This window comes from Carassius auratus, chromosome 42 (genome assembly GCF_003368295.1).
Source record: "Carassius auratus strain Wakin chromosome 42, ASM336829v1, whole genome shotgun sequence".
Taxonomy (NCBI): domain Eukaryota; kingdom Metazoa; phylum Chordata; class Actinopteri; order Cypriniformes; family Cyprinidae; genus Carassius; species Carassius auratus.
Window position 1 is genome coordinate 6,139,537 of NC_039284.1, and position 14,224 is coordinate 6,153,760.

General features: G+C 35.0%; 1 protein-coding gene across 1 annotated transcript; it reads left to right on the forward strand.

Moving 5' to 3' along the window:
* Window positions 1-7,733: 7,733 nt before the first annotated feature.
* On the forward strand, window positions 7,734-13,682 carry LOC113060489 (transmembrane protein 179-like). Its single transcript, XM_026229428.1, has 4 exons — window positions 7,734-8,134; window positions 9,542-9,679; window positions 9,954-10,032; window positions 10,942-13,682. Exons 1-4 carry the CDS (start codon window positions 7,749-7,751, stop codon window positions 11,122-11,124), a joined length of 786 nt encoding a protein of 261 aa, XP_026085213.1. The 5' UTR covers window positions 7,734-7,748; the 3' UTR covers window positions 11,125-13,682.
* The last annotated feature ends 542 nt before the right edge of the window (window positions 13,683-14,224 follow it).

Here is a 14,224-nt window from a genome sequence, read left to right on the forward strand (position 1 = left end):
TCTCTGCAGGTGAAGGGGATGAGAGTGAACGTGTGGCCAGATTGAGAGATCAGCAGAACTGGCCAAGAAGGAGCTGTTAATGCTCTGTGAGTAGGTGGAATCTTATTAAACACTGAGGTTTAATTTTTTTTTTGTTTGGGTGGTTCAGATAAAGCTCACCTGGCTCTTCTATATATATTTACCTAATACAGTATATAGTAATATATATATATATATATATATATATATATATATATATATATATATATATAATAGTTTTTTTGTTTGTTTGTTTGTTTTTCACCATCACCTTTTCCCTTCGGGGCTCCAGACATTTCACATATGATTTTTCCTTTCACTGACTTGATGATTTAAACATGCATCCACACACAGCTATAATAACTTTTCAAACAGTGAATTCAAGGCAGAGTGCTTATTAGATTTGTCAATTTTAGGATGCCTGTATAATAATAAACATGATGTGCAATGATTATTTTACAAATAAATGGAAATTGTGGAGACATTTTATGGAAAAAAGTTGAGTATTTTTAAAAACAGCAGATTTTTAATGCTATTCATTTTATGCGCGGTACATATCTGTTCCAGAATTATATCCCAGTATGGTTAAATATATTTGTAAATTTGTAAATGGTTAAATAAATTATTTGAATATATATATATCACTCAGAGCAGGAGTATTCTTAGCTTTATTGAAGCAGAATATGGCTAAAAATATTTGCATGATAAAAAAGGTAAATAGTTAACCCAAAAATCTACTGTAAGACCTACAGTAAATTAATTTTTGTGTGTATATATATATATATAAATGTATGTATTTTTTTCGGAACCATTAAATAGCCTTTAATACAATTGAAATTCTTAGGATAGTGCTGTATTTCATACTACAGTTCAAGTGAAGTGAAGTGACATTCAGCCAAGTATGGTGAGGCATACTCAGAATTTGTGCTCTGCATTTAACCCATCCGAAATGCACACACACATGTTCATGCACTCCCCCCACCCACAATTTCGTCCGGCCCGAGACTAGAACTCACAACCCTTCGATTGGGAGTCCAACCCTCTAACCATTAGAGATTTCTTTTAGAAGGGATGAAAAATCATACTGATCTCAAATATTTGAATGCTTTGTGGAGATTGTGGTTAAATATTTGAATGGTACTGTGTGTACGTGTACAAGTATGTATATTATATATTATATAATTATATGCATCATTTACAGATAAGTCACAGCTTTGGTTACTCTCTTGTGGTTGAAGGATGACTCTCTTTAACAAATCCTCTCCAGATAATGTACTTTGTCCTGGATGTGTCTAACTTCCTGCCCTGTAAGGATGATCTCCTACAGTCATTCTGCCATGTCTTCAGTATCCCATCTGCATTCTCCCAACAGATATGTGGATTCGGGCTTCTCGATCGCGGATTAGTAACAGTGAGATGTTTTCAAAACCATCACTCAAATTGTATGGTGTCATATGACATTGGTGCAAACCCATTGAGCTCTGAACATTGTTATTCCCAGGACTCGATGGATGTCTTATTGAGCCCAAGAGCCTGTCCTCCAACGCTGCCATGGCCCCATTATGCTGTTCTGAGGACCTTGTTGAAGACAGGAGAGAACCGAGCAGCATCACACCAGTCATGGAGAACACTCAAGACATCAAACTCTGTGTGGATGTGTTAATACACAACAAGTAAATCACAACGATTCTACGATTCAACCTAAGTTCCTTTGGTGTTTTGTAAATGTCAGACACATCAGTTGACATTCATTCTATGTTCAAGCAAAGACCTGTTGAGGAAGAGTGTGGGGAAGACCTTCCTCTGCAGCCAGAGGTGCACTGACTCATTCACTGATTTAATGAACGCATCATCCATTCATCTATCCATCTATCCATCAAGCTAGTCATCATTTTGTCTATCCATCCATCCATTCCTACAGGAGGACCTGAATTCTTCTTAAATCTCCCTGCTCTTCACCACCAGCTGTCTGCTCTGAAGCCCCATCTGCACAGGAACCCATCCTCCTGAAGCAGAACTCTTCTGTTGTGCCCGAAGAGGAGGAAAGCCTCGTCCCAGATGAGGACAAAACTCCTGCAGACATGATCCCTGGCTGTCCCGATCTAACCCTCACTCCAGTCGGAGCCACACAGGTGCTGTCCATCAAGAGTCTGAGCAGGGAAAGTGTGGGTGAGACTGTTGACTGCTAAATCAAATTGTTTTTTAGTCATGATTCTGTAATATGGAGCCTGTTTTTGTCAAGGGATTAAATGTTAAAAGGTAACTAAGAAACGTTATTCCATAATTGAGATTAAAAAGAAACTCAGAAATCTGACATTTTTCCTCACAATACCCTAATTTTTTTTCCTCACAAAAAAGTTTACATTACACAATTATTATTATTTTTTTTTTTCACAATTCTGAAACTACATTGAGCAATTCTTTTTTTGTCTCTAAATTAATCAGTTTACATCTCATAATTGTCTTTTTTTCTCACAATTCTGTGTGACTGCTCTCCCAATCTACATCTACTTCTTTAAATTCTGAGTTTAGATCATGCAATTCGGACTTTCTTCTCTAAGTTCTGAGTTTAAATCATGCCGTTCTGACTTTTATCTCGCAATTCTCGGTTTAGATCATGCAATTGTCTTTTCTTCCTGCAATTCTTTAGTTTAAATCAAACAATTCTTATTTTTTTATATAAATTATTTACATCCCGTAATTCAGACTTTTTTTCTCACAATTTATTGTACATCTCGCAATTCTGACTGTTCTCGCAATTTATGTAAGGCAATTCTGCTTTTTTTTCTTTTACAACCACAATTTTGTTTTTTTATGTCTATCACATACATAATATCAAAAATTAATTGTGAGTTTTGCAGTCTTCTTTCTCGCAATTGCGTTTATATCTCACAATTCCGACTTCTTAGAATTAAATTTATACAGTATCTCTCAGTTGCAATTTAACATCTTTCATTTCTCAGATTATATCTTGCAAGATAGAGAAAAAGACAGAGCTGTGAGATAAAAAGTGTATATCTTACAATTCAGAATTGAGTAGGTTTTTTTTTTTTTTTTTTTTTTTTTTTTTATCTTGTGGTGGAAACAGCCTTCTATGGTGTTATGATGCTCAACATTAATAACACATCTTTTATAAAGTTATAGAGAAGATTTTCCCTAGTGTGGAAGCTGGAGTCATCTCACGCTCAGTAGAAGCTCCACATGCAGAGGAGGTGAGCCACTATTCATCTGACAGCAAACTCTCTGAAAACAAGCTCTCTGTTTTTATAGAACCCGAGCAGATGAATTTCTAAACAAATATATACATTATCTTGAATGAAATGTTGTCACTGGCGATAAAAATGTTACACGTGAAATTTTACATGATAGCTAAAATGGTCAGAAAATCATAATAGATATTCATTTTGTCATTCTGTCATGTTGGGATGATTTCATGTTACTAGATTTCTCATTCAAAAAATGATTTTTAGAATCAGGCTGAGGGTTTTGATGATGATGTGTTAACTTGCCGTCTTAGACTCTTAAGCACACTTAACATTCACCCTAACTGCTACAGTAATGAGGACAATCAGTCAGTGTGCTCACTTCCCGAGATCCCGGCGGAGAGTCATAACTTTTTATCACCCAGTCATGGTAAGTCAATAACATTTATGACTGTTAGTTTTCTAATTAGTGGAGTTTTTCCTCATAATTTAGAATCTAGTTAAAGGACAGTTTAATCACAGTAGAGATAACTCTCGATGATTTCTGCATTCACAGCAGTGAGATTAAAATTGAGAGCAAATGGAGACTTTTTCTTCTTCAGAATCTGAGATTTTTCTCCTTTTTTAAAAAAAAAAAACACCCCCACTAACCTCTTCTGTATGACATGCTACAGTATGAAAGAACAACATCGAAGCAGGACAACTGTCCTCTAGGATTGTTTACTAGAAGTGCCTCATTGAGCATGTGGGATGACACTGATCACTATTTTTTCTTCACCCAAAGAGAAATTTACTTACAATAAAACTGTGGATGATGCTTTTAGCATTAAACCCAGGAATCTGACTTAGACTGAAGAGTGGATCATTTCACTCAATCAGCTATCTGTCTATCTGTCTGTCTGTCTATCTATATACTTACTGTAAATAACTAAACACATGGATACACCAAAAATCGTTTTGCCTCTGTAAACAAAGCCTTTGACGGTTGTTCTTGTGTCAAGCGGGCGTTGTCTCCCTCACAGGTGGAGGAATGCCAGTAAGATTTCTTCCATAACCCTGAAGATGCCGTTGACCAGCCAGAAATCCTCACTTCCTGCACCATCACGGATACCATGCACAACCTCTTGGCTCATCTCCAACATGCCGACGTGTTATTAGATGATCGAGAACCATACCAGGCCTCTTCCTTAAGTGCCCTTAAAAGCTCCATCGTGGATATGGACCTCAGCCTCATCCATGTCTCCCAGCGATCCCGTCAGCTCCAGAATCCTCCTGGCTCCCAATCCAGCCCCGTCCACACCCAGCAGCTCAGTCTCTCTCAGCAGTCCAGACACCGGTCCTCCGGTGAGTCCAGGATCACCTGCACAAAAGAAGCGGTGTGTTTCCGGACCACCTCAGACCGGGTGGGTCACTGTAAGCTGGGCAGCTGGTGGATCTGGAAACAGCGATGGAAATTCGAAAGGGCTTCAACCGGGCTGCTTCCTGCTTTAGAGCAGGTTTCTCCTGTCACACAAGGTATAGTCTACTGTGGCCTGAAAAAGAGAAACTTTAAAGAATCAAGTATCTACTTTTATTTACTGTAAAGAATCTCTCTCTTTCTCTCTCTCTCTCTCTCTCTCTCTCTCTCTCTCTCTCTCTCACACACACACACACACACACACACATAAACAAATCAATAAAACATTTTATAAAAAGTTTGTTTGTTTTTTTTAAATAATTAAACATTGCATATGCTGTAAAAAAGACAAAGAGTATTTAGACACGTTTAGTTGCCAAATTTAATGGAACATTCCACTAAATGTAAAACAAGTTATTGTGATGAACAAGTGCCACAAAAAATAAGATGAAGGAAACAATTATCAATAGTGTATATATATATATATATATATATATATATATATATACAAACAAACAAAAAGTTATATACAAGTTTAATAATTTATACAACATATAATAAATCATTATTAATGGATTTTTTTTCTAAATAATAAATGAACACTTTAAAGCATTATTTTGCTTTATTATTTGAATGATTTTAAACATAATATGTTTATTTGAATGTATTAAATTTATGAATGAATTCAATTTTTTAATTGACAGTTGATTCCTCCTTTTATTTTTTAAGTGGTACTCCTTCCTTGTCCTTGATATTATCTGACATGTGTGCCTAAATCAAACCCGTGATTTAATAACCAATCCTCCTAGCTTCCTCTACAGAAAAACGGACATCCCCTGTCCTACAACATCCCCGACATCATGGGCTTGGACGCTTCTTAGATTCTCCATCCAATCCAAGAGTGGAAAAAGAGAGGTCAAACAGGAATGACATGCTCATTTACCTCTGATTTGTATAACAGGCATTTCATTGAATTTACAGAAGATGTCCCAGACTTCTGACCACACAGTGGCAGTATAACATCAGGAAAGTGAGCTGATCTTTGCATCGCAGGTGTGCATTTCATAAACATTCAGCACCATCAATTGATTTCTAAAAGCTGCCCCTTTGTAATTTAGACCGCTAAAAATGGACACATGGAGGCTTTTCATATAAACTTGGTCTAAATGGTTTGCCACTACACAGTGATAGTTGGTGAGAGTTTTACCAATCAGTTTCACAATCTCATTTTATGAAGATTAATTGGTGATATATTCTATTCTCTATGGTTATGATGCAACTTCCAACATGCTCTCAGTTTCTGTTAGAGTCGATATTTTATTATATATAATCTGTTCACAAAGCAGCTTTTTTTATACAGTATATAACTTTTCAGTATTTCAGTGACCATACAATGATTCCATCATTAATCGTGGCCAAGCCAGCACTTGTATCTGATTTATTAATGGACAGTGATTATTATTCTAGGAACTGCATGTACAGTATGAAAATTATGCCAAATGATAAATAACTTTCTTCTTCCAACTGGACCATTTCCTGAAACCATTCTTCGCCTTTATCTGTGTGTGTGTTTTCCCCCTATTAGAGCATGCACCGATTAAAGCATGAAGATATTGATTCTCTCATTTTATTCACATAAAGAGAAACAGGATAACAGCCCCATTTGATTTAATTAGATGCTGTTTTGTGTTCAGACAGTGAAAGATGAGGTAACAGGCCGGAGAGAATCTCTTAAAGTGACCATTGATCAGATTGATCATGGAGCACCCTCACATCAAGGCCATCTAAAAAATGAGGAAACAAATCAAAAGAGCTTAAATCATAATAATAAATAAATAAATAAATAACAAATGCCATTTGCATATGTAGGAGAGAGAATGAGTGTTGTAACATGGTGAGTTGTAATCATCAGTTTAACATATTATACATTAATTAAAGGGGTGAACTCTTTGTCATATGTAAAAATTTAGTTGATCAATAAATCACAATAAAGTCATTTACAAAACTTAAACTGATGGGGGGGGGGGGGGGGGGGTATATGCTTGCATAATAGCATAAATGGACCCACATACTGTAATTTCCTCAGCTTGTTGCTGTTCCGCAAGAATGGTTTCTTGGCTGCTCTGCGCCTTACAAAACCAATTCATAAAAGATAGCTGGAGCGTGTAGAGTAGGCTATGTGGTGCGAGTGACTTCCAAATGCTGAGAAAGCAGCTAAGTGGATTTCCTTTTGCACTTTAGAAAGCTTTATGTACAGTATGTACTGTTACGCAGTACATTATTCATGCCTTGGATAAGATATTACACTTATTATTATTATTATTATTATTATTATTATTGTTAAACCATAGCATAGGCTGCATTTTCTGACAACATAACAATTAAATAAGTGAAGTGAATGGGTGCCGTCAGAATGAGATTCCAAACAGCTGATAAAAACAAAACAATAATCCACAATCAATCCACACAACTCCAGTGCATCAATTTAACATCCTGTAAAGCGAAAATCTGCATGCTTGTAAGACACAAGTCCATCATTACGGTGTTTTTAACCTCAAACCGTTGCTTTTGGCTATAATACGAGTCCTGTCTTTCGACAATTGATATTTATAGAAATAGTAAAGCTGATTATCAATAATTTAGTATTTTTGATTAACATAGAAGCAAGAAGTGTACTATTAGCAGAGTTTGTCATGTCAAAAGGAACATCTGCTTCAGAACTGCACTAACAAACAGGTCTTTGGAGAGTGCATAGCTTGAATTTTGGTCTGTTGGTGTGTAGATTATTTTTTACATTTTTTTATTTTTGTAGTATTATATTGTATATTTTTGTCGTAGTATTTCATTGTTATTTTTAAAAATTCAATTTTATTATTCAATGTATTAAACTATTAAAATGTTTATTAAATTTTTATTATTACTGCAAAGCTGTAAAACATCCGTAGGCCTAAAAGCCCTACGCAAAAAATAAATCAAACTTGACTATATTCTCCCCATTGCGCTGATGTTTTAATGTTTGCTAATGAACTGTATTAAAAGTGTTACTCGCTTTCGCGCATTTCTGTGAATTAGCCCTCCATAAAACGAACAAAGAAGTGTTATGGGGTTCTGATGAGGATACATTGAGCTGTATGCTGCTCTGCTGCAAAGTGCGAGTGCGCAGCTGCAGCGCGCGCGACAGCTCGAACCGCGCTGACAGCACAGCTCTGACCAAAATGCCCATGGATAATTTCATATTCGCGCAATGCATCCTTTATTTTTTAGCCTTCGTCTTTAGCTTCATAGTTATAGTACCTCTGTCGGAGAACTCGGAGGATTTTCGCGGGAAATGTCTGCTTTTCACGCGGGGGATGTGGCAGAACGAGAACATCACGGTGTCTAAGCAGCGCTTCATCATTGAGGAATGGGGACCACAGTCTTCCTGCAGCTTCATCACCGCCGTCGGCATCGCGTCGCTCGTCCTGTCCGCCGTGCAAGCCTGGAGGCTGCTGTGCTTCATCTGCAAAGGCCACGATGAGTGAGTGATAGTTGCTTTCATCGAATTGCTTGTGAATTTGATGTCTCATACTTGACCCGTGCCAGAGAGCGGTGGCTGGGATGCACTGACGCAGTTATGTCACATAGCAAGCACAGAGGAGCTACAATCGTATCATATTTCATTTTAAATACGATCTTATATGCGAAACATGTTTAGTAACAATAAACTGACACATTTGTGATAGTTGCATTGTTTTAAAGAAGAATGTGTGGCCTGACATAAAGTAAAGATCAGCTGGTATAATGGTTATACTGTGGCCTCAAGTCATGAGATTGATTAGTGATAATTGCTATATGATTCTAGTCTGTCCAGTCTGAAACCAAAGGTCAGTTTACATTTAATAGACATAAACACTAGATATTCTTCTTTTTTAATATTTTGAATATAAATAAACAACACATAATTCTCAGGTTAAGTCACTACAAAAATAAGCATAAGCAGTTATTATTTTGTTACTTCTGTTATAAAACTACTTTTATTTTTCCCCCCAATAAAATGAAAATTCCATACAATGAAAAAAGTTACATACATGGTAAATAAATAAATACATACATAGAAATACTCTATGCATGCCAAAATATTAAAGTTGTAAAGTTATAGTAAATGAAGGTTTCACTCACCGATTCACTGTAGCCTATATAACCTTGAGCAAAAAAAAAAAAAAAAAAGAAAACTTCTCAAGTCTTAAAAAAAGTCTTAAGTGTTAATTTTTGTTTTAATTGAGATTTATAAATAGTAATTAATTAATTATTATTATTAATAAATAAGCTTTCCATTGATGTATGGTTTATTAGGATCGGACAATATTTGGCCGAGATACAACTAATAAAAAAAAAAAAGAAAATCAAAATATTGAGAAAATCACCTTTAAAGTTGTCCAAATGAACAGCAATTCATATCACTGATCAAAAATTAAGTATTGTTATATTTAGGGTAGGAAATTTACACATATCTTCATGGTCTTAATATCCTAATAATTTTTGGCATAAATGAAAAAAAAATATTATTATTATTATTTTGGTTATTGCTATGAATATACCCCAGTGACCTCAGACTGGTTTTGTGGTCCAGGGTCACAAATATGATTTTCTGACTTTTTTTTCCCCCTAACAAAATGATATTTATGACTAATCATAAATTAACTGATGAATCGTCACATATTTATATTGATTTCTAAAGGCTGGGGTGCATTGTTACATCCATAATAATAATAAAAAAAATCTAGATAACTATACCCAGCCTTTCAGGGTATAAACAGTATGTGAATCACTGTCACATTTAATGGAAAAGAGCAGCTCAGCATTCTCCAAAATATCTTCCACTGAAGAAAAACAATAGGATGGGTTTTGAATAGAATACATCTCTCTTTTACCTTCCTTTACACAGCTCGATCTTCAGTGCCTTCCTGAACCTGCTCATCAGCACGTTCGTAGTGTTTGCTGTGTTCCTGTCCAGTACAATAGTCAGTGTGGGATTCAATCTATGGTGTGATGCCATCACAGAAGGAGGCAGTATGCCCATCAGGTAAGCATGACGCTCAGGTAACCCACTATTTGCTGCTTCTGCAATGTTTAAATGAACACTACGATGTATATAAAACGTAAAAATGACTGCCTTTATAGCTTGAAAAGAGCCACATTGAGATTAGCTCAGTTCAGTCACGTTTTCGTGTCCACATTGAATGTGTCATACAAGCAGCTTTGTTCTTCAAGTTTTTATGTGCAATGTTTATTTGATAAATGTCGATTCTTCAAGTGTTTGTGAATCATTTCTAACACTGACTACTGTTCATTTCTAGTTGTGAGGATCTACAGGACACTGATCTTGAACTAGGGTTGGACAACTCTGCTTTCTATGACCAGTTTGCCATTGCACAGGTTGGTCAGTTAAAAAAAAATATAACTGTGTATGATAACCACACGAGTGCTTTATATCAATAAGGGGTCATTATGTTGGCAGTTCAACCAAAAAATGAAAATTCTGTCATCATTTATTCACTCTCTTGCTCACACTTAAGCTCACACAGAAGAAATAAATTCATACAGGTTTAAAGTGAGTAAATATAATATTCATTTTTGAGTGAACTATCCTTTTAACAAAATTAAGTTTGAGAATATTAGTAAATATTCACCCTAGCAACTAATTAAGACTCCTTTCAAAACTGAGATTTCTTCTTATATCAGACTGTTTAGATATTCTAACTAACCTTCACAAATCTCAAATAGAGTGCTGTAGTGATCAATCGGAAGGTTAGCATCACCCTTGTTCCCTCGACAAAACCCCAAAGTGTTCTTCCATTGGCTCTTGCATTATCGCAGAAAATAAGCTCTTGTGACCAACATGAGTTTAGAATTCGAACACGTTTTGTTCATCATGGTACTCTCCACAATTGAACACAACGAGCCTAAATATAATCGCCAGAATAAAAAAAAAAGATGAATAGGCAATAAATGAACTACACCACAGTGACTACTGCCAAAAATCACAAAGTAATGTACTGATGTGTTTTATGTCATTGAATAAAACGTAAAAATGTCTTGAGTTTTGCATTCACCACCGACCTTATTCAAGCAGTTATCCAAACACCCAATGACTTTGGGATGATGGAGTTGGAAGTACTAAAATGCTGACCTTCACATTGTTATTTATGAATCTTCACATTGCTGCAGACTTCCAGCATTCAGAATTTGTCTTGCCGACGTTTCCTTTTTTAGGTTTTCTTTCACACTGCTCATTACCAGGTTTTCTCATGAATATAACAGTCCATCCTCCTCTGCTTCCTCTAGTTTGGGTTGTGGGCGGCCTGGCTGGCTTGGCTTGGCATCACCGTCGTGGCCTTTCTGAAGGTCTATCATAACTACCGTCAAGAGGATCTGGTCGACAGCTTGATCCACGAGAGAGAGTTCTTACTCGGACGCTCGTCACGCCGGCGCTCTGATGTGGTAGATGAGAAATGTGCCATGATATGACCAGCTTTGAAATGTACTGTCAAGTAAAATGTGATTATAAGCTTCTAAATTTGGCTCAATAGGTGTTTCGCATCTTTTGATTGACCTTAGTTGAGCTTAACTGAGCCAAATGCTTCTGAATTATATTTTATTTGACAATTGATAATGACATTAATGTGCACTCAGTTGTTCGGACAGAGGTCACACATCATTCATCACGACATTCTTTGATGTTGAGCTTGAAACACAAGACCCTGGACAAAATAAACATTGAACATCACAAGCTTAAAGGGATAGTTCAAGAAAAGTTCAATTCTTTTATTAATTGCTTCATGATATCCCAAACTTGTAAGACTTTCAATCCTCTTCAAACCACAAAATGAAGATATTTTCAATGAAACCAGAGAGATTTCCACGGAAACCTGTTTCCACCACAGAAAAAAATAAAATAAAATAAAATAAAAAAATTGTATCTCACAATTCAGACTTTTTTCTTACAGTTGCAAGTTTATTTCTCACAATTCAGACTTCTCAGAATTGCCAGTTTATATCTAGCAAATTCTATGACTTTTTTTCTTAGAATTTAAAAACTCATAACTCAGAAATGCGACTTTGTATCTCGCAATACAGAGTTATAGGCTTTCTTTCATCTCTGACTTTATTTCTCACAATACTGAGTTTATATATTGCAATTCAAACTTTTTTTCTTAAAAATGCGATATAAACGCGCAATTGTGAGTTTCTGTACAAAATTGCGAGATAAAAAGTCACAATTCTTTTAAAATACTATTTATTTATTTTAAACAAGCTTCCTTAGATGTATGCCCCTTCAATGAAAGTCAGTTCGACAAAAGCTTTAAAAAGTTCATACCATTGTAAATAATCCTTAAGAATGGAGCAATTTAATCCATGACTTCTGAAGAGACATGGTAACATTATATGTGAAGAAAAGACTAAAATACATCTGCTCATACAGACATTGATCAATGCAGAGAGCACTTTAAATATGATAACCATGCTTGAGTCCCATGCAAGAACAAAGCTCATTGGTTCTCGCGCATTAAACAAGCATTAACTTTCATTGGAGGGATAGAAATTTGGAATGGCATGAGGGTGAGTAATTGATGAAATAATATTCAACTATGTCTTTAAGGAAGTGTGCTTAAATAATGTTTCTTATAAATCCTGTGTGACATATAATCAACGTCTTATTTCCAGTTATGTTTTTACTCAACCAAATTATTCTTTCCTTCTAAAACCTATTTAAAGCAGTGCTAGAAATGAGCAGCAGTTTCTAGTCAGTCTCTATGCTCTACATTAGCTGAGGAGTTGGACTATACATGTACATACACTGTAGCTCAGGCATTTCTAGTTTTACACACTATTTGAAGTGTGTTTGATCCATGTCTGGTTTCTTTACTAAATGATCATTCCCTTCCAGTACTGCCTCTGTACAGTATGTAAGCCATATATACTTATGTTTATGACTGTGGTAGTATCCTCCAAATGTAAAGGGATTGCTATTGAAAACATGCTTGCATGTACACATATATTAATTCAGACAGATGAAGAGGAAGTCTAGGCTCTTTAAAGCTATTGAAGTGACAAAGCTTCAGTCTTCAGGAAATGACATCATAATTTGATGAGATATGTGCTATTTGCAGGGATAGTTTAATGATTTGCTATATCTACAAAGTTTGTGTAATTACACTCTATATATACTTCACTATGTTTTGAAATATTGTCACGCATGTTGCAATACAATTTAATGTATGCCTGTTTTGGTTTAAGCATCTTATGATACCAAGTTCTCCTGACTCTATTTCAGTTTTGCTAGTTTATGAGCATGAGTCGTGATTCCCCATAACTCTGTAACACACTCAGGCCCATGTTTCCGAGTATAAAACATTATGCATAGATTTGTTTTGTGCATTATATTATTTATTGTGTGATAGTGTGAAAGCATCTCTGTATCCTTTAACAGTCCATATTTGTTTCAGGGCTTTTATTTAATAAAAGCAGTAATAGCAGTATGATGATGAAAATACAAAGCAATTGTTGATTTTTCTGATCATGAAATAAATAAAATTCAGTCTTTAAGCTTGTGACAATTTAGAGCTCTTTTTTGGTATTCAATATTTTAAACAAAAGAAATGCAGTGAATATACTGCCATAAAGCACCTCTATTGAAAAACACATTACAGAAAGACTAAAAATAGAGATTGTGTACTTGACCTGGGGCAACTTTATTGCTTGAGCGATCTGAATTCCCCTGAAATGGGTATACAGTAGGAACCAAGTGTGCTACTTAAATGGTGCATACATGTAATATGTTAACATACAGTGCACAAATTATCTAACATTTTTGTGTCAGACATTTTCAGATATTTCTATCTTGTAACTCACAGTGATTTGATGCAGGTCACAGTAGTTTTGTAAATTATTTGCGCACCTTTAACTCATTTCTCTTAATCAGTTGTATTGATGGGGATTAATCCAATTGCATTATTAGTAAATATTAAAAATTTGGGGTCGGTATGATTTTTAAAAAAAGCTCTTATACTAACCAAAACTGCATTTATTTGTAAAAAAAATAAAAAAGGTAAAATATTATATATATATTACAACTATTTATAATATCAGTTTTAAATGTTAATATATGTTAACATAAATTTTATGCTGAATTTTCAGCATCATTACTCCAGTCTTCAGTGTCACATGATTCTTTATTCTCTTATCTTCATTATAATATACTGATTTGCTGCTCAAGAAATACTTCTTATTATCAAGAAAAAAAGATGTGTTGCTTGAAATATTTTTTTTCAGAATTCTTTAATGAATAAATGTTAAAAAGAACAGCATTAATTTGAAATATAAATCTGTTGTAACATTAATAATGTCTTCACTGTTACTTTTGATCAATTGAAATAATCCGTTATGAAAAAAAATAAATAAAATAAATACAAATAAATTTTACTGACCCCAAACTTTTGAACAGGTGCATGTGTGTATGTAATATTTCTTCAGTTTTGGGTGTCCTGTCCCCTCCATTCAAGCAATACAAGTCAAGTTGTGTGCTAATGGAGAAAATAAGCAATATCGTCGACACTAGAAACTAAAG

What these genes read in the sequence shown, in the direction of transcription:
- LOC113060489 (XM_026229428.1), top strand. Translation starts at nt 7,749, where the DNA reads ATGCTGCTCTGCTGCAAAGTGCGAGTGCGCAGCTGCAGCGCGCGCGAC. An exon ending in ATCTGCAAAGGCCACGATGA is followed by an intron (nt 8,135 to 9,541) that starts GTGAGTGATAGT and finishes TCCTTTACACAG; the next exon opens with CTCGATCTTCAGTGCCTTCC. An exon ending in GGAGGCAGTATGCCCATCAG is followed by an intron (nt 9,680 to 9,953) that starts GTAAGCATGACG and finishes GTTCATTTCTAG; the next exon opens with TTGTGAGGATCTACAGGACA.